General features: G+C 45.7%; 1 protein-coding gene across 1 annotated transcript in view; it reads left to right on the forward strand.

Moving 5' to 3' along the window:
* Window positions 1-24,512, forward strand: part of LOC148542096 (CD109 antigen-like) — a 333,340-nt gene that overhangs the window by 61,818 nt on the left and 247,010 nt on the right. The window contains exons 4-5 of the mRNA XM_088470525.1: window positions 5,085-5,315; window positions 5,930-6,055. Of these exons, the coding sequence (XP_088326651.1) occupies window positions 5,085-5,315; window positions 5,930-6,055 (357 nt within the window). The remainder of the gene's footprint in view (window positions 1-5,084; window positions 5,316-5,929; window positions 6,056-24,512) is intronic.

A 24,512-nucleotide genomic window follows, 5' to 3' on the forward strand; every position in this document is an offset into this window, starting at 1 on the left:
TCAATCCCTCAGTCAGCACTCTCACCCTGCCAGTCTGGGGCCCCACAATTTCTGATGGCAGCCCCGCATGCCCATATCAGTGTCATATCCCCCTGGGCCCCACTCCCAATATGTCTCCCCCCCCCAATAGCAGTATCATTAGTATCCTGAGCCCCAACTCCCCATGTGTCTCTGCCTCCTGCCCTCCCCCCAATAGCAGTGTCATCAGCGCTGAGCTCCCACACCCCATGTCTCTGCCTCCCCCATAACATTGTCATCAGCCCCCTGAGCTCCCACTCCCCATATGTATCTGCATCCCCCTCATCTGGCTTTTACATTTGTCCTGTGTGGCTGGGGAAGGGTCCTGCAACTCCGCGTGTGTTGCCTGGTTTCCTCTGCAGCTGCTCAGTGTCAGGCTGAAAGTGAAAGTAAAAACACTTCCTGACTGCCTGAAACTAAGCATCGGTTCTGTGTTCTGCTGCTGCAGTCTCCTGACATCTCCTCCTGGCTGGCACGTATCGCTGAAATAGCGATCAGCACCCGAACCAGCTCAAAAAAAAAAAAAAATCTACCACTGGCCCTAGGCTTGGGATACCATTTGCCTATAAAGCCTATGCCTAGAGCCGGTTCTGAGTATCAGTACCTATTGTTACGAATACCTGTACATTTTTTATAGAAAAAAGCACTGGTCTTTTCTGGTCCTTTCTAGTTGTGAGGTATGTTTAATGCAGTAATCTTGGCAACCACAGTTTCTCCATATAAATATGCCATGGCAAGGCTGTAACACTAAACAGTCCATTCAATTGGGTATGCAATCGGGAAGCCGACTGCCTAAATACCGGCAGCCGGCTTCCCGACTGTCATATCCCGGCAAGGGTGAAATGCCGGGTGTCTAGATGTAGACGCCCGGCAGTTCCCCGACGCCGGGAGACCGGCGCCCGGCATCCTGATCGTAGTGATGCCGGGCGCCGCGAGCGGACAGCCGCGGGGTTGGAGGGTTAGGTTTAGGGCTCCCGGGGGGGACTTAGGGTCAGGAACACCCCGGGAGGGTTAGGGTTAGGCTAGGGGGAGGGAGGGTTAGGGTTAGGCACCCCGGGGGGGGGACTTAGGGTTAGGCGCCCCCCCGGGTGACTTAGGTTTAGGCAGCGGGGAAGGGGGTGGTTAGGGTTAGACACTTAGAGGGGGGATTAGGGTCAGGCACTTGGGGGGGAGGTTAGGGTTAGGCACCCCTAAGGAGGGTTAGGGATAGGGGGGTTAGGTTAGACAATACTTACCTGTCCACGATCGGGATTTCCAGTGCTGTCGGGCTTCCGCTGCCAGGATCTCTGCTGATGTCGGGCTGCCGCTGCCGGGAATCGAACCATGCGGCCGGCGGTATTTCATACCAATTCCTTCAATTGTGCCGCACTTCCGGTAGCTCCGAACCTGCCTACAAAAAAATTGTGATATCGGGGCAAGATTAGGCCTCCCTTGCAGCTAATTGAATTTACCCCTAACAATTAGTTTGTTGTGCTCAGAATAGTGAGAGCAGCTATTTTGGTTTTATGCATATAAATTAGGGGTGTGCACCGGACACTTTTCGTGTTTTGTGTTTTGGTTTTGGATCTGGATCTTTCTTCGTGTTTTGGATCTGGATTGGTTTTGCCAAAACCACCCTTCCGTGTTTTGGGTTCTGGGTTTTGTGTTTTGGATCTGGATTTTTTCTTAAAAAATAAAAAAAACCCGCTAAAATCACATAAATGGGCCTTTTTTTGTTCCTACGCTATTAATAACCCCAATAACATTAATTTCCACTCATTTCCACTCTATTCTGAACACCTCACACCTCACAATATTGTTTTTAGGCCAAAAGGTTGTACCGAGGAAGCTGGATGACTATGCTAAGCGACACAAGGGGGCGGCACAAACACGTGGCCCATCTAGGAGTGGCACTGCAGTGGCAGACAGGAAGCCAATCAGCGTTATGGTGCCCATTTGCATGTAGCACGAACCCGGGAGATCCGTGCTACATGCATCTGTGTGATTGGCACAGAGCAATGACAGGTCCGTGAGACCCGTCTGTGCTGCTGTGGTAAAAAAAAAAAAAAAAAACCTGTGTAAAAAAAGAAAAAAATGGCGTGCACCCCCCCAAAAAAGAGCAACCAGCCCCGGGCATTAGTAACCCAGTGCTGGGTGTGCTTAAATACAGGGGACAAACGACGTAGGGGTCCCCTGTACTTAAGCACAACCAGCACCGGGCTAGTCAGAACCAGCGCTGGTTGCCAAAATACGGGGGACAAACGACGTAGGGGTCCCCTGTATTCTGCGCAACCAGCTCTGGGCTCTGATCCGGTCCTGGTTCTGGAAATATAGGGGACAAAAAATGAGTAGGGTTCCCCTGTATGTTCCAGAACCAGCACTGGACTTTTTCTAGCGGGGGGCTGATGCCACAGCCAGGGGAGCCCTTTCACCGGGCCCCCCAGCCGCAGCATCAACCCTGACCGCTAGTCAGCCCAGGCCGGGGATCCCTGGAGAGCTGGGGACCCCCCCAATAAAGGGGTCACCCTCTCCAGGGCACCCCAGGCCCAGGCTGATAGCCCGGGGCTATCCCCGCCACCCCTGGTGGCGGTGGGTGGCGGGTTGATTGTGTGGTGTGGTGTAAATAAAGAATATCAAACATTGTCTTTACAAGTAGAACTGCAAGTCCCAGCTAGCCTGCCCCGCATGCTGGTACTTGGAGAACCACAAGTACCAGCATGCAGGGCATTAAGGGCCCACTAGTACCTGTAGTTCACCTGTAAAAAAAATGTTTAAAAAAACACAGGACACACACACCGTGACAGTATAAGTTTATTAAACATACATACACACACACACATGTACACATACTCACCTATGTAACCTGTAGCATCGGTCCACTTGTCCGGTAAAGTATCCCTAGGGGACCTGTGAAAAAAAACATACTCACCATCTCCTATGCGAGGTTCTGTCCTCTTCGTTCCAAAGTAGGCATCCCCGGACTTGGCAAAAAAAAAAAACGAAAACGCGATCCACGAACTTAGTACCGTTCTATAGAACGGTACTTCCCGAATGAGAGCTTAGCGGCGGGGTATCACCATGGAAACCCCGCTGCTAAGCGTTCATTGGCTGAGAGAGGTCATCTCCCGTCTCTCAGCCAATGAACGGCTCCCTCCATTGTAGTCAATGGTGGGAACCGCAGGGTAAACTTTAATAACCTTGCGGCTCCCAGCATTGACTACAATGGAGGGAGCCGTTCATTGGCTGAGAGACGGGAGATGGCCTCTCTCAGCCAATGAACGCTTAGCAGCGGGGTTTCCATGGTGATACCCCGCCGCTAAGCTCTCATTCGGGAAGTACCGTTCTATAGAACGGTACTAAGTTCGTGGATCGCGTTTTCGTTTTTTTTTTTTTGCCAAGTCCGGGGATGCCTACTTTGGAACGAAGAGGACAGAACCTCGCATAGGAGATGGTGAGTATGTTTTTTTTCACAGGTCCCCTATGGATACTTTACCGGACAAGTGGACCGATGCTACAGGGTTACATAGGTGAGTATGTGTACATGTGTGTGTGTGTATGTATGTTTAATAAACTTATACTGTCACGGTGTGTGTGTCCTGTGTTTTTTTTAAACATTTTTTTACAGGTGAACTACAGGTACTAGTGGGCCCTTAATGCCCTGCATGCTGGTACTTGTGGTTCTCCAAGTACCAGCATGCGGGGCAGGCTTGCTGGGACTTGCAGTTCTACTTGTAAAGACAATGTTTGATATTCTTTATTTACACCACACCACACAATCAACCCGCCACCCACCGCCACCAGGGGTGGCGGGGATAGCCCCGGGCTATCAGCCTGGGCCTGGGGTGCCCTGGAGAGGGTGACCCCTTTATTGGGGGGGTCCCCAGCTCTCCAGGGATCCCCGGCCTGGGCTGACTAGCGGTCAGGGCTGATGCTGCGGCTGGGGGGCCCGGTGAAAGGGCTCCCCTGGCTGTGGCATCAGCCCCCCGCTAGAAAAAGTCCAGTGCTGGTTCTGGAACATACAGGGGAACCCTACTCATTTTTTTCCCCTGTATTTCCAGAACCAGGACCGGATCAGAGCCCAGAGCTGGTTGCGCAGAATACGGGGGACCCCTACGTCGTTTGTCCCCCGTATTTTGGCAACCAGCTCTGGTTCTGACTAGCCCGGTGCTGGTTGTGTTTAAGTACAGGGGACCCCTATGTCGTTTGTCCCCTGTATTTAAGCACACCCAGCACTGGGTCACTAATGCCCGGGGCTGGTTGCTCTTTTTTTGGGGGGGAGGACGCCATTTTTTTCTCTTTTTACACAGGTTTTTTTTTTTTTATTTACCACAGCAGCACAGACGGGTCTCACGGACCCGTTAGTGCTCTGTGTCAATGACACAGATGCAAGTAGCACGGATCTCCTGGTCCGTGCGTGCATCTGTGTCATTGAAATACACAGCAGCACAGACGGGTCTCACTGACCCATCTGTGCTCTGTGTCACTGTCAATCACACAGATGCATGTAGCACGGATCTCACGAGTCCGTGCTACATGCAAATGAGCACCATAATGCTGATTGGCTGAGAGCCGTGACAGACGGCTCTGTCAGCCAATCAGCACTTTGCCCATTAAAGGCAAAGGCATTTTTTTTTAAATGGCCGCTCGAGGCAAAACCTCGAGATCCGACAGCAGATCTCGAGGTTTTGCCTCGGGAGAGGGATCCGGGGCAGACAGGGAGATCCGAGCTTGGGCTCGGATCGCCCCGGATCCCCGAAGTTCGGGTGGGTTCGGTTCTCAGGGAACCGAACCCGCTCATCCCTAATATAAATCAATTGAATGAGGTCAATTTAGGAAGCTACGTGACCTCTATTAAAATGTAAACATCCTGTGGGCAAGGATCCTGATTTTTATTGTTTGGAGTTTCCTTGACCATGTTGAAGTAATTTTAAACATAGCCATCTAAATTACTAACTGAGTAATATTAAATGAATACAATACAAATAAAATGATTGAGCAATATATACCTAAAAGACATTATAAAATGTATATTACTTGAAAATGAACGCTTCAAAGATGCCTGACAGTGTGTATTTTTCCTTTCCCAGCTTCCACTGAATAGCTTTTATGGGAAATATGATCTTCATGTCAAAGGAGTTTCTGAGGGCAAAATTATCTTTTTCAATATGAAATCCCTTGATTTCAAGTCCAAAAGTTTTTCTGTCTTCATTGAAACAAATAGTGTCTTTTACAAACCTGCCCAAGAAGTGAAGATTCGAATTGTGACCTTTTCTGCTGATCTGAAGCCGTACACATCTACCATTGATATACACGTTATGGTAAGTTAGAATATATAGATATGTCTCATGGTATACATTAACACCATTTTTTTTTATCGCACTGACATTTTAACATAGCCAGATTCACTGAAGGAAATTCAAGTCATTAAATTGTATTAAACAGAGACATGTCTTGGGAGGCATGCACCTTCACATCAATTAAAATCATCACAAAGTAATATTGAAAGCAATAAATTATATCCAGTCTCGTGTTTGGCTGCAACCACAGTATGTTAAGCTGTTATGCTGCTCCATAAATCTGTTTTTTTTTAATGTGAAAAGCAGCATAGTAATTATTAAATTAAGGGTTTTATCTTTATTTATTTGTATATTCTGTACAGATGTGTCCTCATACATCTAGCCTCAATATGCCACATGGCGCAAGATGCCAGGCCAAGCGTCTTTTTCGCAGAAAATGTGTCACAATGTGATATACTAGTACTAGTTCCCTCAGTTAGTTGTTTTAAAGGAAAGTGATTCAGTAAAACATTCAATTCACTTAAAGTGAAGACCCAGAGTTTATAAAGGTAGTATTGGATACATTCATAAGTCAGTATGATAGAGATTATTATAACTACTGTCTTATTAACTTCTATATAACATTTGTTTTCAAGGATCCACATGGAAACTTAATTGAGCAATGGCTAGAGGAGAAAGCTGAGTTAGGAGTTGTATCAAATAGTTTCCAGCTAAGTGATAATCCATTACTTGGAGATTGGTCAATAAAAGTAAAATTACATGTAAGTAGAATGTTGTAAAAAAAAACTATTACAGTATGCCATTTTTCTGACCTGATGCCTAGAGAAATGATGTCATTCATGGACCTCATTCAGAGTCTCTCGCAAGATGCGATCGCTCGCTGGCAAAAAGGGGCCGGATATTGTAATGAAGCGCCCTCACTGCGTCTTGTAAGGACGCCCACTATGTTTTAGCGAGCTACAGCAAAGTGCGCTCGCAAGTGTCTAAAGACGCCCCCTTGCCACTCGCAATAGACGTCATCTCTGGGAAATGAAGGATTAATCGGGACCATTGAGAGACATCGGAGCTGATCGCAGCTCTTGGGGTTGCCTTAGCCTGCAGCAAGCACTACGATCAGTGCTGGCTGAAATACATTCAGGTGAAGTCTACCATGATGCTAATTTGTAAATTCTGCACGCCATTTAAACGGCGTTTTGGTGGCCTGACACCCTGCGTTCGCACAACCACTCCCCCGTTCACAAGCACCTTCCCCTGTTACCACCCACAAACAGCCTTTCCTGTCAATCAACTATCGGGAGTCACTTCCTGCTCGCAAGCCGTACAAGCGATGGATTTTGTGATAGCAAGGACTCGTACGCACATGCGCACAACGAAGTGCACGCATGCGTGGTTTGTTAACATCGGCCGCGTACAAGCGAGCGGCCGCTTGCGAGAGACTCTGAATGAGGTCCTATATGCATTATTGAAAGTTTAAATTTCAAAAAAATATTAAAAAGTTGCATTTCAAAGTCATTTATGTTCATATGACACTAAATCTGGGTACACACTGAGCGATGTGTACCCAGCCGATATGTGGACCCAACAGGCCAACGTATCGGATCCTCAAATGAGGTAATGAACGATGGAACGATACCTCGTTTCGTCCTTCATTACCTGCAAAAGGCCCGCTTGTGATATTGTCCCATATTGTACCATCAATCGTTAGACGTGCTGCACGACCGACTGGAAGTTGACGCAAACGACTGCAGGAGCGCATGTATTGGCCGTACACACTGAGCAATGCAGCCGATATGTTGTCCCGATTCGGCCGGAAACGACATATCGTGCCGACATCGTCTCAGTGTGTACCCAACTTTAGTCGTGTACTCAACAGAAACAGCCTCTATGTGACTAATAAAGCATACTTCCTTATACTATTTGAGGTGCTACTGTATATTAGTTTCACACAGCTGACATAACTCAGTTGCTTTGAGATCGTGTATTACAGTCTTGCACAGTGAGTGCAGAGCTTTTTATGATGTGTGGCTAACTGCACAAGTCCCATATAATCTTTTCAAACTAGTTCAAACAAGACACTATGGGGGAATTTAATAGTTTTTTTTGGTGAAAGGCACCTGACGGAGCCTTTTAATTGTTAATTTAATTGCTTGTTAAATTTTGATTGGAATAGATACAACTTCAGTTAAGAGTTAAAGCATGTGACATTGAATAGTTTAGCACTTTGCTAGTGTTCTCCCTTTAATTCATTTTGGAGGGGGTTTTCTTCTACAGGCAGTTGTAGTTGGAGACTTCCTGTAGAACCACAGTTGGCCATGCTAATGTTAATGTAGTTGAGAGCAAATTCACTAACATAAGGTGTCAGTAGTTTTGTTATTCAAGAACAAAGAAATACATAAGTGTAAATTTTACACATTCATTATAAATACATTCTTCAGAGAGAGATAACAATTGACCAGCTATATGACTTTATGTGCATTTCTGTTAGGGGTGAGCGGGTTTCTGAAATCCGAGCCCCCCCGAGCTCTCCCGATCCGAGCTGGGAACCGAGTCAGGCTCGGGTTTTCCCGCCTTGCTCTGAACTGAAATTGAGGCAAAACGTCATCATCCCGCTGTCGGATTCTCGCAGGTTTTGGATTCTATAAAAGGTCCCGCGATCGCCGCCATTTTTCATTCCGGCTGTGGAGCATGCGTGCAGAGGGAGGGAGCGGGGAGCTAGTGTTGTGTGATACTGTTTGTTCAGTTATGTGATACATTACATACTGGGCTGGCTACTGTGAAGAGGCTGGCTGGCTACTGTTGTCCATACATAGGGGCTGGCTAGCTGGCTACTGTTGTCCATACATAGGGGCTGGCTGGCTACTGTTGTCCATATAGGGGCTGGCTGTTGTCCTGTCCATAGGGGCTGACAGAGGGAGGGAGCTGGGAGCTGTTGGCTACTAATAAAAATAATAAACTTAGTAGTACACTACTACTTATAGTAGAAATGTGTGCTGACCCTCCTGTTTTGGTTTTGGATCTGGATATCCCATGGTTTTGGATCTGGATTGGTTTTGCCAAAACCTCACCTCCGTGTTTTGTTTTTCGGTTTTGGTTTTGGATCTGGATTTTATATAAAAAAAATCTTAAAAACATCTAAAATCACATAAAATGGGCCTGATTTTGTTCCTACAGTATTATTAACCTCAATAACATTTATTTCCAGTCATTTCTAATCAATTTTGACCACCTCACAATATTATTTTTTTCATCAGGTTAAGGCCAAAAGGTTGCATCCAGCTAGCTGGCTGAATAAGATAAGCAACACAGTGGGCGGCACTAACATGTGGCAGTTCAGCTTCCAATTTCCAACACGGATACAGTGTGTTATACAGTGTGGGTTGGATACACCAATAGTGCACTTACTGTGACAGCAGTGTCGGCAGAGCGGGGTTGCTGACGGTGTCCTCAGTACATGGGATGGCAGTGCTGCTGTGCTAGCAGTGTCCTCAGTGCAGGGTACCGGCGGTGTCAGCAGAGCGGGGGTGCCAGCGGTGTCTTCAGTGCAGGTTTGCTGGCTGTGTTGGCAGTGCGGGGGTTGCTGACAGTGTCCTCAGTACATGGAATGGCAGTGCTGCATTGCTGGCAGTGTCCTCAGTGCAGGGTACTGGCGGTGTCGGCAGTGCGGGGGTTCCAGCAGTGTCTTTAGTGCAGGTTTGCTGGCTGTGTCGGCAGTGCAGGGGGTTGCTGTTGGTGTCCTCAGTACAAGGAATATCAGTGTGGGAGTGCTGGCAGTGTCCTCAGTGCAGGGTATCGGTGGTGTCGGCAGAGTGGGAGTGCTAGTGGTGTCCTCAGTGCAGGTTTGCTGACTGTGTCGGCAGTGCAGTGTAGTTCTCAATGCATGGTGCCGGCGGTGTCGGCAGCATGGGGGAGCCAGTGGTGTCAGCAGCGGGGCTTACGGCGGTGTCAGCAGTGGGGGTGCTGACAGCTGGTGTGTCAGCAGCGGGGGGTGCCGGCAGCAGGTGTGTCAGCAGCGGGGGGTGCCGGCCGCGGGTGTCCCGGCAACAGGAACCATTGCCATCTTCTTTTTTTCCTGCATTCAATGGGCTTAATGCTGATTGGCTGAGAGCCGTGACAGACGGCTTTGTCCGCCAATCAGAGCTTTGCCCATTGAAGGCAAATGGATTTTAAAAATGGCAGCTCGAGACAAAACCTCAAGATCCGACAGAGTATCGCGAGGTTTTGCCTCGATTAGGGATCCGGTGCTGGAGGAGAGATCTGAAGGGCGCCTCGGATCGCCCCGTATCCCCGAAGTATGGGCGGGTCTGGTTCTCATCTCTAACTTATAGTTATATACATTACAATACTGGGCTGGCTGGCTACTGTGGAGAGGGAGGGAGCTGTTGCTGGCGCTGGCTGGCTGGCTACTGTTGTCCACTCCATATACAGTGCTCTATATACAGTGCCCCCCTTTGCATTTTTCATATTTTGTTGCCTCACAACCTGGAATTAAAATTGTTTGAAGGTGTGCATCATTTCATTCACAGAACATGCCTACAACTGTGAAGTTGTGTTTTTTTTTATATTGTGAATCAAACAACATTTAGGACAACATAACAGAAAACTTCAGCGTGCATAACTATTCACCCCCCCTAGAGTCAGTACTTTGTCGAGCCACCTTTTGCGGTAGTTACAGCTGCAAGTCGCTTTGTATAAGTCTCTATGAGCTTGCCACATCTTGCCCCTGGGATTTTTGCCCAGTCCTCAAGTCAAAACTGCTCCAGCTTCTTCATGTTGGATGGTTTCCGCTTGTGAACAACAATCTTCAAGTCTGACCACAGATTATCAATTGGATTGAGATCTGGGCTTTGGCTAGGCCATTCCAACACATTTAAATGTTTCCCCTTAGACCACTCGAGTGTTGCTTTTGCACTATGCTTCAGGTCATTGTGAACCTCCGTCACAGTCTCAAATCACAGGCAGACTGAAACAGGTTTTGCTGAAGAATATCCCTGTATTTAGCACCATCCATCTTTCCCTCGACTCGAATCAGTTTCCCATACCCTGCTGCTGAAAAACATACCCACAGCATGGTGCTGCCACCACCATGTTTCAATGTGGGGATGGTGTTCTTGGGGTGATGGGATGTGTTGGGTTTACACAAGACATAGCGTTTTCCTTGGTGGCCAAAATGTTACATTTTAGTCTCACCTGACCAGAGCACCTTCCTCCTTACATTTGAGGAGTCGCCCAAATGCCTTTTGGCAAACTCAAATCATGTCTTCTTATTTTTATCACTAAGTAATGGCTTTTTTCTGGCCACTCTTCCATAAGGCCCAGCTCTATGGAGTGTACGGCTTATTATGCACAGATACACCAGACTCTGCTGTGGAACTCTTCAGCTCCTTCAGGGTTACCTTTGGTCTCTTTGCTGCCTCTCTGATTAATGCCCTCCTTACCCGCTCTGTGAGTTTTGGTGGGCAGCCCTCTCTTGGCAGGTTTGTTGTGGTACCATGTTCTTTCCATTTGATGTTGATGGATTTGATGGTGTTCCGGGGGATCATCAAAAATTTGAATATTTTATTATAACCCAACCCAGAATTGTACTTCTCAACAACTTTGTCCCCGACTTGTTTGGAGAGCTCCTTCGTCTTCATGGTGTGATGCCTCTTGCTTAGTGGTATTGCAGCCTATGGCGCCTTTCAGAAAAGGTGTGTTTATACTGACAGATCATGTGACACTTAGATGTCACACAGGTGGACTTCATTTCACTAATTATGTGACTTCTAAAGGTAATTGGTTGCACCAGAACTTTTGAGGGGCTTCATAGCAAAGGGGGTGATTACATATGCACATGCCAATTTTCTGAATTTTATTTATAAAATTCTTTTTTATATATATTTTTCACATTTCACTTCACCAAATTAGACTATTTTGTGCAGATCCATCACATAAAATTCAGATAATTTTTTTTTTAAAATTACAGGGTTTAATGTAGCAAAAAGGTAAAAAGCCAAGGGGGGTGAATACTTCTACAAGGCACTGTACATAGGGGCTAGCTGACTACTGTTGTCCATAGAGGGTCTGGCTGTTGTCCTGTCCATAGGGGCTGACTGTAGTGCTGTGTTCAGGGGGTGCTCGTCCTTCAGGGGTGCTCTCTTCACCTACCACCACCACCAGTGTTAAAAAAATTATATATTTTTTAACTTTCTGTGTGCATGCCGTGTTAGCCAGCCACACCTGTCATCGGTGTAGGTAGGTGCGCAGGGGTGCTGTGCTCCTATCAAGGGGCTGCTGCCCAAAAATACAAATAATTGTTACAGGGGCTGTCCTGTGTGTTGTGGTGTAGGCCGCTGCCTTTCAATAAAAAAAAAAAAACTTTTACAGGTGCTGTCCTGTGTGTTGTGGTGTAGGCCGCTGCCCTTCTTACACTACAGGTGCTGTTCTGTGTGTTGTGGTGTAGGCCGCTGCCCTTCAATAAAAATAAAAACTTTTACAGGTGCTGTCCAGCGTGTTGTGGTGTAGGCAGCTGCCCTTCTTATTCTTACATTACAGGTGCTGTCCTGTGTGTTGTGGCGTAGGCCACTGCCCTTCTTATTCTTACATTACAGGTGCTGTCCTGTGTGTTGTGGTGTAGGCCGCTGCCCTTCTTATTCTTACATTACAGGTGCTGTCCTGTGTGTTGTGGTGTAGGCCGCTGCCCTTCTTATTCTTACATGAAAGGTGCTGTCCAGTGTGTTGTGGTGTAGGCAGCTGCCCTTCTTATTCTTACATTACAGGTGCTGTCCTGTGTGTTGTGGCGTAGGCCACTGCTCTTCTTATTCTTACATTACAGGTGCTGTCCTGTGTGTTGTGGTGTAGGCCGCTGCCCTTCTTATTCTTACATTAAAGGTGCTGTACAGTGTGTTGTGGTGTAGGCCGCTGCCTTTCAATAAAAAATAAAAAAACTTTTACAGGTGCTGTCCTGTGTGTTGTGGTGTAGGCCGCTGCCCTTCTTACATTACAGGTACTTTCCTATGTGTTGTGGTGTAGGCCACTGCCCTTCTTATTCTTACATTACAGGTGCTGTCCTGTGTGTTGTGGTGTAGGCCGCTGCCCTTCAATAAAAAAAACAAAACTTTTACAGGTGCTGTCCTGTGTGTTGTGGTGTAGGCCGCTGCCCTTCTTACATTACAGGTACTTTCCTATGTGTTGTGGTGTAGGCCGCTGCCCTTCTTATTCTTACATTACAGGTGCTGTCCTGTGTGTTGTGGTGTAGCCCGCTGCCCTTCTTATTCTTACATTACAGGTGCTGTCCTCTGTGTTGTGGTGTAGGCCGCTGCCCTTCAATAAAAATAAAAAAACTTTTACAGGGGATATTCACTCCATAAAAATAATGGAGGATAAAATAGGGGAAATCAAGAACCACTTCCTCCTAGTGCTGAAGCTGCTGCCACTAGTCATGACATACTGTAGACGATGAAATGCCATCAACATCGTCTGCCAAGGCCGATGCCCAATGTCATAGTAGAGGGCATGTAAAATCCAAAAAGCCAAAGTTTTGTAAAATGACCTTAAAAAATAAATTGAAATCGTCTGAGGACAAACGTAAACTTGCCAATATGCCATTTACGACACGGAGTGGCAAGGAACGGCTAAGGGCCTTCCCTTTGTTCATGACTAGTGGTTGAGCTTCACATGACGATGAAAGGCCTCCTCCTCCCACTAGAAAAATTAAACGAGTTAAGCTGGCAAAAGCACAGCAAAGAACTCTGCATTCTAATTCTAAGAAGATATCACAAATCCCCAAGGAGAGTCCAAGTGTGGCGACGGTTGAGATGTCTGACCTTCCCAACACTGGACGGGAAGAGGTGGCTCCTTCCAACATTTGCATGCCCTCTGCAAGTGCTGGAAGGAGCACCCACAGTCCATTTGCTGCTATTCAAATTGTAGATGGCACTATTGAAGTACAACAGGATGATGATGTTGGTGTAGCTGGCGTTGACGAGGAGGATGCTAATGGTGATGTGGTTTGTTTAAATCAGGCACTGTGGGAGACAATTGTTGTCCGTGGAATGAAAAAGCCCATCACGGTCATGCCTGGGCAGAAGACCAAACATTCCACCTCTTTGGTCTGGAAATATTTCAGTCCAAATCCGGACAACTACTGTCTTGCCATATGTTGTGTATGTAAAGGTGTAATAAATAGGGGTAAGGACGTTAACCACCTAGGAACTTCCTCCCTTATATGTCACCTGCAGTGCGTTCATAAAAAGTTACTGCCAAGTTCAGAAACTGTGGCCAAGACCATAAGCAGTCCAGGGACACCTAAATCCCTTTGTCCTGTTGTATCCAAGCGCCTGCAAACCACTCCATCAACTCCCCCCTTGTCAATTTCCTCCTCAGTCAGGATTGGAAGTAGTCCTGCAGGCCATGTCACTGGCATGACTGACTCCTCTCCTATCCGGGATTCCTCCAAAGGATCCTGCATTGCTACGCCTACTGCTGCTGCTGGGAGTCATTCATCATCCCAGAGAGGAAGTTGGAACACCACTACTTCTTTTACTAAGCAATTGACCGTCCAACAGTCCTTTGCAAGGAGGATGAAGAACGACAACAGTCATCCTGTTGCAAAGCGGATAACTGAGGCCTTGTCAGCTATGTTAGTGTTAAACGTGCGTCCGGTATCTGCCATTAGTGCAGTGGGATTTAGACAATTGATGGAGGTAGTGTGTCCCCAGTACCAAATCCCGTCTAGATTCTACTTCACTGGGCAGGCGATACCGAGAATGTACAGAGACATCAGAAAAAGTGTCCTCAGTGTCCTAAAAAATGCGGTTGTCCCAATGTCCACTTAACCACGGACATGTGGACAAGTGGAACAGGGCAGACTAAGGACTATATGACTGTGACAGCCCACTGGGTAGATGTATTACCATATGCAGCAACAACCGCAGCATCACCAGTAGCAGCATCTCAGAAATTCCAGCTCGTTCCAAGGCAGGCTACGCTGTGTATCACCAGTTTCAGTAAGAGGCACACCACCAAGAACCTCTTAGAGAAACTGAGGGAAATCATCGCCCAATGGCTTATCCCACTTAGACTCTCCTGGAGATTTGTGATATCTGACAATGCTACCAAGATTGTGCGGGCATTACATCTGGGCAAATTCCAGCACGTCCCATGTTTTGCTCACACAATAAATTTGGTGGTGCATAATTTTCAGAAAAATGACAAGGGCATGCAGGAGATGCTTTGGGTGGCCCGAAACATTTCTGCCCACTTTCGCCATTCAGTGACTGCGTGCCGAAGACTGAAGCGCCAGCAAACACTCTTGAACCTGCCTGCCATCACCTGAAGCAAGAGGTTGTGATGCAGTGGAACTCAACCCTCTATATGCTTCAGAGGATGGAGGAGCAGCAAAAGGCCATTCAAGCCTATACATCCACCTAGGCAAAGGAACGGGTATGCACCTGACTCAAGCTCAGTGTTGTGCAAGGTCTCCAGTGCTTCGAACTTGCCACATGTGAAGTCAGTTCAGACTCTGCCAGCTTGAGTCAGGTCATTCCCCTCATCAGGCTTTTGTAGAAGCAGCTGGAGAAAGTGAAGGAGGAGCTAAGACGGAGCAATTCCGCTCGGTATGTGGGACTTGTGGATGAAACCCTTCATTTGCTTTGCCAGGATTTGAGGGTAGTCAATCTGTTGAAATCAGACCACTACATTTTGGCCACGGTGCTCGATCCTAGGTTTAAAGCCTACGTGGTTTCTCTCTTTCCGGCAGACACAAACCTGCAGAGGTGCAAAGACCTGCTGGTGAAAACACTGTCAGCTGAAGCAGAACGTGACACGTCAATAGCTCCTTCTTCATTTTCTCCCGCAACTGTCGCTGTCAGGAAACAACTTAGATATCCTAAGCAACCCGCTGGCGTTGATGCAGGGCAGACAGGACCAAGTTTGGACATCTGGTCCGGACTGAAGGACCTGGCATATGATACTGTCACCATTGACAGAATGGTGGAGGATTACATCGGTGACAGCATCCAAGTAGGCATGTCAGACTGGCAGGAAAAAGGCAATTTGGGGGCCCCTGTACAAACTGGCTCTATTTTACCTAAGTTGCCCCCCTCCAGTGTGTATTCCGAAAGAGTGTTTAGTGCAGCCAGGAACCTTGTCAGCGAAAGGCGTAGGAGAAGTTGATGTTCATCAAAATGAATTATCAATTCTTCTAGCAAGACTAGCCTCCAGAAAGTACAGAGGGACCTGTGATGGTGGATTCCAGCAGGGACGAATTAATACTCTGTGAGGGTGAGGATGAGGATGTACACAACACTGAAGAGGGTGAGGAATCGGTGGATGAGGAGGATGAGGACGACATCTTGCCTCTGTAGAGCCAGTTTGTGCAGGGACAGATTAATTGCCAGCTTGTTTTGTGGGGGCCCAAACGAACTAATAATTTCAGCCACATTCGTGTGGCAGACCCTGTCGCTGAAATGATTGGTTTGTTAAAGTGTGCATGTCCTGGTCCTGTCTATACAAGATAAGGGTGGGTAGGAGGGCCCAAGCACAATTCCATCTTGCACATCTTTTTTTTGGCATTATGTACTTTTTGGGGCGTAGTTTTTCAAACTGGCATCCTGTCTGCCACTGCAGTGCCACTCCTAGATGGGCCACATGTTTGTGCCGCCCACTTGCGTCGCTTAGCATAGTCATCCAGCTACCTCGGTGCAACCTTTTGGCCTAAAAACAATATTGTGAGGAGTGAGGTGTTCAGAATATACTGGAAATGAGTGGAAATTAATGTTATTGAGGTTAATAATAGCGTAGGAACAATTTTAGCTGTTTTTTTGTTTTTTTCCAAAAAAATACAGATCCAAAACACAAAACACAAAAGACGGAGGGGTGGTTTTGGCAAAACCAATCCAGATCCAAAACCCAAAGAAAGATCCAGATCCAAAACCAAAACACAAAACACGAAAAGTGGCCGGTGCACACCCCTAATTTCTGTATATCTTATTTCTTATTCATGTCATAGGGAACACAGCCATTACCTTGGGTATAGGCTGGAGCAGGAGGAGTCCGGGCACCAACTAGTTAAACCTTTTCTCCCATCAGCCCTGGCTCCCTCCCGCCTATACCCCAACCCCAGCCCGAGGCAGATCAGTTTTTAGTTTGGTGTCTTGCAGGAGTAGGCAGTTAGTTAGAGACTGCTTTTAAGCAGTCTAGGCTTTTTTGTTTTTCTTTTCTTTTGTTATAGTTGGGGGTGCTACTATGATGAGCTATGCATAGAAAAGGCATGACAAATATTTCAAGGTGAGTATAAAATATTGTATTTATATTTAAATTTACAGATAGTGTCTTGGAATAACAGTAATTGGAAGTAAAACCATTTTCACTATAATAGTAATATAATAATAATAAAAAAATGAAAACAGTATTACAGAATATAGTCAATGTATTGATATAAAATAAAAAATAATAAATTAAAAAGGTGAAAAAATAAAGCATAAAAGTAAAATAAAATACAGATGCTCCTCACTTAACGACCTACCTGTTTAGCGACTGATCAGACTTTCGACCTGTGCTCGACCAGCTAATTGTGGCTTGCAGTGATACAAAAAAATAAAAAGACAGACTCTGCCGCGAGAGGGGAGTGTGGCTGTGGCGCGGGACACACAGGAGACCTTGCCTCCATGAGGAAAAGGACGGACTGGGATGCGGCACGCTTTTGGAGGAGGTGGTCAACACACAGGCACGTGCCACCCTCTGCCCGGGTCCTAGTGCTTCCCGGCCACTATACATCCTCACTTAACGACTGATCCATTTAATGACCGAGTCGTAGGAACAGAACTTGGTCATTAAGTGAGGAATGTCTGTATGGCATTCTGACTTTTTGAATGCAATGCGTTTTTTTATGGTAACCTGATGCTTCTTCAGGCACTTACTCATTTATATATTTCAGGAGGGTGTAAACTATCAAACGGGGTGGCTTAGTATTAAATAGTGTTGTGTAATTCTAAGCCATCCCTTTTATCGTTCACACCCTGTGAGGAAGGGCAAAGACTTGCAGATACATGTTAGGACCTGACTGCACATCCATGCTGCCTCTGTGGCAGTCACAATTCCAGGTAGCTCGGCCAAAGCACCGATCAGAGCTCTGATGCGCTCATTTAAAGCAAGCATTGTAAGTATACAGAGGCTACAGCTATTAAGGATCAAGCCATGCGTCCGCCGGACAGCACTCCCCAAGATGTTGGTCATCACTCCTGTAAATGGAGAAAGCCACTAGAGCACTACCAGTCTACATAGGACATAGACTTAACCATGCTGGGACAGTCAGACCTCAGCATCAGAACAGAAACTGTTACACCCTGCTCTTACTTGAGCTTCTTGACACAGGGCAGACAGGGAATAATTGAGAGGAGAATTTACTGGGATTCATTAACACTGAGGCAATTACCCAGGTACCACTTACACCTGGACTCATACTCCAGAGGCCCACCCACATCAGTTGTGTGTAATGACACTTCTCATCCCTACAAGGGACCATAAGAGCATTGTTAGATCTGCAACACCTGCTTCTACATCGGTCTCCATGTGTACATTATTTAAGATTAAAATTTCTAAGCATCACTCATTATACTGAGAACATTAAACACTTCCCATCAGTTTCAGTCTATTTTTACATCTATAAATGATTATCATTTTAATTTCCCTTGATTACCAGGTACACATACTAAAAGTACCAGTGAGCGCTTCCATAATTATCTTACTAATTGTATAAAATAAGAGAAGGACCTCTTGTATAGGACATGCAGCCCTTGAGTACACCAAAACAAATTCTGGAGAACTGAGTTTTTATACTCCATATGTGCAAAGCTGCTGACAACTTGGCACTGCTGGCCTTCCAGAGATGGTTTAGAAAACTGAGATCCACTGAGGGCTCTTGTCATCTGTGATACTGTAGCTTCCAGGGACTGGTGTCTTACGCAATCTTCAAATTGAGTTTGGAATCGGAAGGTTTGGACAGATCCCTTGGGTGCAACCTAGAAGTTAGACAGAATATCTCTACAAATATTAGGAGGGTCACTACTGCTGTCTGGTCTGAAATGTGAACAGTCAACGCTTTAGACATACGACAAACCGCACCAGCAGAATTTCAATACTCTTTTGTCATTGGTGGCAGAAGAATCAACCATTAGAATTTCACCATGGATGACAGATAGGGTCAGAATCTCCATAACAGTATCAGATTTGGCATTCACTTGAACTGATAATCCTTTTAGGGAAGGTTACTATGAAAATATGTGGCTTTAAAGACCAAATTATATTAATCAAAAGAAATCTTTGTTTTCACATTTCAACACAATTTATAGGAGAGTCAAGTGTTGCAATTTACCTATATTTACCAATGTGCAACACTTCACTCAAAATTTGCAACAGCACTGAAGACGTTTGATTTGAAAAGATAATTTGTAATTTCTTTTGTTTTACAATGGCTTTAATTCAGGGAGGAGGAATTTTATACCAATAATGCTAATCTCTGAAGATGTGCTTATATATCATTTTCTGTAATAGATAGATAGATAGATAGATAGATAGATATTAGTCATTAAAGAAGGGACAAGGAAGCAGAGGACATAGAAACAAATGTTACATCTTTACATACTGATTTTAACATTATATTTTATGTACACCAGATGGCAGCAAATGCAAACTTATGTAGCTTTATTGAGAAAGAAACACTTTATCAATAGATACAAAGGCTTGTTCACCAAACTAAACTACATTATTAACATTTATTAATATTTAATAAGCATATTCCTCTGCACTTTACTTGGTTTTTAATTAATAATTTCAGTGCAAAGTATGTGCCAATCCTATAGAATGGTGACATTTATTCCAGACAAATGACCGGTTGGGTACGGGATCCTGGCGATTGGGAATACCGACAGTGGCATCCCGACAGTCAGAATCCCAAACGTAAGTAGCCTAACCCCTAAAACTCCTCTTCACCCTAAACCACCTTTCCCGAAGCCTAACCCTATCCTTCCCCTCCCGCAGCCTAAAGCTGGGTACACACCTAAAGATTTTCTGTCCAACCATCCAACTAGTTGATTGGTTGGAATGAAAATCTGGTAAGGTATGACAGCAAAGACAATCATCAATTTGTTCCCAAACACCGGAAAATGGCCAAAAACTGTTGTTTGAACAAATTGTTTAGATCAAACATTTAACAAACGTATCTGACGACCATTTTCATCTGTTTTCTGGCATTTAGGAGCAAATTGCTGATCATCAGTTACTCCCATACGTTACCAGATTTTCATTCCAACCAATCAACTAGTTGGGTGGTTGGACAGAAAATCTTACCCAGCTTAACCCTAACCCTCCTCCTAGTGTCTAAACCTAACCTTCCCCCTAACCCTAATATTTACCGTCGAGATGGCGGCGGTTGGGATTCTGGAGCCGGGTTTCCGACTGCTGTCGGGATTCCAGTGCCGATATTCTGAGCGCCGGCATCCTGACCGTCGGGATGGCAACTACATCCCCAAATGACAGATGCGGACACCCTCAATAAAACTTACATAAGCGATAACAACCCAACAGGAAATACCTTTGATAAGATCAGAGCTGTCTGTCTCTGATCACTGAATGTCTGTATTTCATTGCAGCTGTTTTTGTCAAACATTCTTGGCTATTGACCCCTTACTACTTTATATTGCTGTTTACTGCTACAGTATTGTGTACCAGTAAAATACAAAACATATAAATGAGAAGTGTATATCTTCTGTATAATAGCTGATATGGCAACATGCTTGTATGGAATATAACTGATTGTGTTATAACAGAGCAAATTAATCTAGCATATTAAACACATAGGGGTGGTTTTACCTTTTAAATAATTCTCCTTTAAAACATCGGGCTGACTCATGGGAACTCGTCTATGCCTGCACTGCAAAGGCTATTGCATTTACAAATCCCTTAGGTTCTGATCCAGAGTAGGAATTGTGGCCACACTGCATGCTCGGAAATAAACTATGTGTGGACGCTCACTACTGAAAAGCCTGCAATTCAATTCACATGCCTGCAGGACACTTAGGGCGGATTCAATTTGAGGTCAAATTGGACGATTTTATCAAAGCCGATTTTTGGCAAAAAGGCAAAAACGGGAGGGTGAGAAAAAATAGGTGAACAAGTTAGGAAACTGCGTCTGTACCCCAAAAAATGGCTGACGTACATCGGAAATTATTTTAGAAGTGTTCGATTGGCCGCAATAAAAGTATTTTGGGGACATTAAATGTGTCGGTTGGTGGTAATTTGTGTATACGAAAATTGTAAAAAAATTATTGAAATGATAGAAACCAATTTTTTTCCAGGAAATTACTGTTCCACGTAAATTGTGGGTACATTAAAATGAGTGCAAGTATATTTTTGTGTCGTAAAAGCGCAATTTTAAAACAGTTAAAAAAGCGCCTGCTGCGGCCATGTGTGATGATTAAAACACTTGACGCATCCATACCGCCACCCAAAAAACCAGACCCAATACGTTAAACCCATTTTCAAATATATATTTTTTCACCCAATGATTTGGGCGGTCATTTTTCGACTTAGTACGCAACTTCCGAAAAAAATGTGGGGTAATTTATCATTAGGGGGTGTCCAAAGGTTTCTGAAAGAAATCCCCACATTTTTAGGCAAAAATAGGGATTTTGCATTCTTTTTCACCTGGTCAGAGATGGTGGAAACTTTTTGCGTGTTTTCTCCTGTTACCCTTTTTCGCCTGTTTTTGCCCGATTTTGCCTCTAATTGAATACGGCCCTTAGCCTACATGCGAATTCCATATGTCTCTCACTCACCAACTAAGCAGCAACTGGAGAAAAATCGCCATACCCATCCACAGAACGGACATGCTTGCAGATGCTTGTCATGCTTGTCAATCAAGTCCATACAGTTTTTTTTTACATATACCCATTATAACATGACTTGTGGACAACGATGAACAGTTTTATATATACCTGATGTTTTACCATTAATGCTTTAACAGTAAGAAAGTTCTGACATGCTGTCTTCAAAGATCACAACTAGGCAGATTTTCAGTAGGCAAAGGTGTTCCTCTAATTTTCTAAAGTACTTGCCATGTATAACAAATACAGGTTCCCTGGGAAAGTCGGTACAACCAAATTCCCCCTCCCAAGGGACAACTAGCCCTGGGCGGTGGATGCGTGGGTAATGGTTAATAAATACGAGGGCAGATTGAAAAGTAATGAGACTGATTACTATATTCAAAATCTGATGACTCCACAGGATCTGAAATTTTTTTTTCAAAGTAGCGCCCTTCACATTCAATACATTTTTTGCAGTGTTTCAACAATAATACAAAAACGTGCAGTAGACTGTTTTGTGACATCACTTTTAGTGTTGCAGCTGTGGCATTTTCACTTCATCATCTGTTGAGAATTTCTTTCCTTGCAGTTGTTTTTTCAGGGTTTGGAATGCCCAGAAATCACAGGGCGCTAAGGAAGGGTGTTCAAGTGCTGTCCCATTAATTTTAGTCACTGCTGACAATGCAACAGCAGCAACATGTGGTCGGGCATTGTCTAGGAGCAAAAACCATTGTTGCAAATGTGGTCTTTGCTTCCTCATGGCTCCACGCAAATTGGTTTTCAGGAAGCTTGCATAGTCGTGACCATTAATTGTCTGTCCATAGGGAACCCAGTGCTGTAGGATCTACTGTGCGCTTCAAAGAATAGCAGAAGCAGAAGAGTTTACACGACGAAGGAATCATGGAGAATTTTTTGGGCAGAGGCGAATTTGCATGTTTCCATATACTGGAATGTTGTTTGGATTATGGATCATAATGACGAATCAATGATTCGTCACACGTCACAATTGATATCAGGAAATCGGGTATCCTCTCCAACATTCGAACGGTGTTCTTGCACGATTCAACTGGTCGTCGCATCTGCTCTTCTGTGAGATTTCTGGGTACCCACCTTGCACACACACAAAGCATTTTCAGTTCCTTTGTCACAATATGCTGAACCCATTCAAATGAGATGCCAAGTGAAGCTGAAAGTTCGCGTAAAGTTAACCTTCTGTCATTTTGCAAAATCTCCGCAGCTGTGGCAATGTTGACATCTGTAACCACGGTGGATGGTCTCTCAGAACGTGCTTCATCAGTCACACGTATTACCCTCTTTGAAGTGTTTCCACCACCGAAATACTGCAGCACGGCTAATTGTTTCTCCACCATATGCTTGCTGTAACATTTCATTTAATTTCCACTTTTTCCAAGTTTAACACAAGATTCAATCACATGTCCGAAGTAATCTCACAGACACATCTTCCTCAACCGCCATGACAAAATGTACGAAGATCTACCACTGGCTGTGCCCAAACTAAGAAGACTACGGCAGTCCAACCGCAGGTTCAGACACATCGATGTATGAGCTTCACAATAACCATCATAGTGTTATCACGTCTATCTATGGGACAGAAAAACAGAGGCAGTCTCATTACTTTTTAATCAGCCCTCATTGTTAAATAATATTTAATTTTGACTATGGACATTTTGACTATCAACATTTTGTTGTTGACCTTATAATTTGTCTATATTTTACATGTCAACATTTTGACTGTGTTTACATATTATCAACATTTTGACCCTGTCGACATATATTTTTATATATACTGTCTAAATTATGTCCATGTACCTGTCCACATTTTGATTGTATACATCAGTGACCGCGCTGAGCCAACAGAATGTGTGGGTGCCAGGGAACCCTCACTTTAGAAATTTGGGGTTCTATTCCACTTTTTCTGGGTCCATCACATATTATAGTACAATGCGGGGAGCAGGCAGCAGTTGGGGTATAGGGGGTTAAGGGCAAGCAGTAGTTGGAGTAGAGCTGGAGATAGAGGCAGAGAGAAGTGGGGTTAGAGGGGGTAAGGGCAGGCAGTGCTGGGGGCAGGGATGGGGTAAGTGCAGACAGCAGTTGGGACAGTGCTGGGGGGCAAGGATGGAGTCAGGGGCAGAGAGTGCTAGGAGTAGGAAGGCAAGGTTAGAAATCAGCTGGGGCAGCATTGGGACAAGCAGGGGGTTAGGGAAAGGCAGTACTGGGGTACTGGGGACAGTGCTGTGTGGGTAGGGAGGAGGTAGATAGCAGCTAGGTCAGTACTGGGGGCAAGGATGGGGTTAGGGGCAGGCAGTACTGGGGGTAGGGAGGGGGCTAGGGTAGATAGCTGCTGGGGCAGGACTGGGGAGCAAGGATAGGGTTAGGTTAGGGGTAGGGAAAGCGTAAGGGTAGATAGCAGCTGGAGCAGTACTGGGGGAGAGGGGTAAGGGTAGATAGTAGCTTGGGTAAGCAGGTGGTTAGGGACAGGCAGTACTGGGGGTAGGGAGGAGGTAAGAGTAGATAGCAGCTGGGGCAAAAAAGGGGATTAAGCACAGACAGTACTATTGGCAGTGCTTCATTAATAATAATACTGCTGACTGATCCTCCCAGTATATACCAAGCCAAGTTAATAACTTCCCTAAGGCCTACAGCGCTGCAATGTAGGCACAGGGAACACACACACTACTACGGGGGGAGACACACTTCTACACATACCTACCATACAGGGTCACATACATGCACTTAATCGTCTCCCCGGGCACAGATGCCGGCTAGGGGAATGTAGGCAGGCATGGGGTGTCACGCTGGCTCGCTGCACGTACACAGAGCACACATCATGGGGCAGTGACAGAGAGCAGCACTTACCTTTGCGAAGGAGGAGGATGGCTGCACTGGGTGAGTCGGGCCATTCTCTGCGGCATAGGTACATGGTGCTGGCGGCGGCTCTGTAGAGGAAACAGAGGCACCACTGGAGACTGACCTGGGCTGGAGGAAAAGCACTCAACGCGCTGCACTGGCGAGCTGAGAGAGAGGGAGGAAGACACTGTAGGCTGCGATTGGCTGAAGAGACTAAGTCAGTGATTGGCTGGGGAAACAGGTAGCGAGCGATTGGCTGTGATGCTGCTCCTGGGCAGTGGGTGGCACCTGGCGGTCCATGGAAGGGGAGGTGGGCCGGCCGGTGTCTGGCTGTTCGGAGCTGCCTCGAGATTGGGTGAGGACTGGAGGGGCAGGGACTAGATGAGGAGACGCCGCTGCCGGCTACTGGTTGAGAAGACTGCGGCGATTGGCTGCTGTGGCACTGCACACAGCACGTCCTGCAGGATCCACTCAGTTTTTAAATTTGGGTCCCCAACAGCCTGTAGCGCGT

This window comes from Taudactylus pleione, unplaced genomic scaffold (genome assembly GCF_031769625.1).
Source record: "Taudactylus pleione unplaced genomic scaffold, aTauple2 ptg000015l, whole genome shotgun sequence".
Classification (NCBI taxonomy): Eukaryota; Metazoa; Chordata; class Amphibia; order Anura; family Myobatrachidae; genus Taudactylus; species Taudactylus pleione.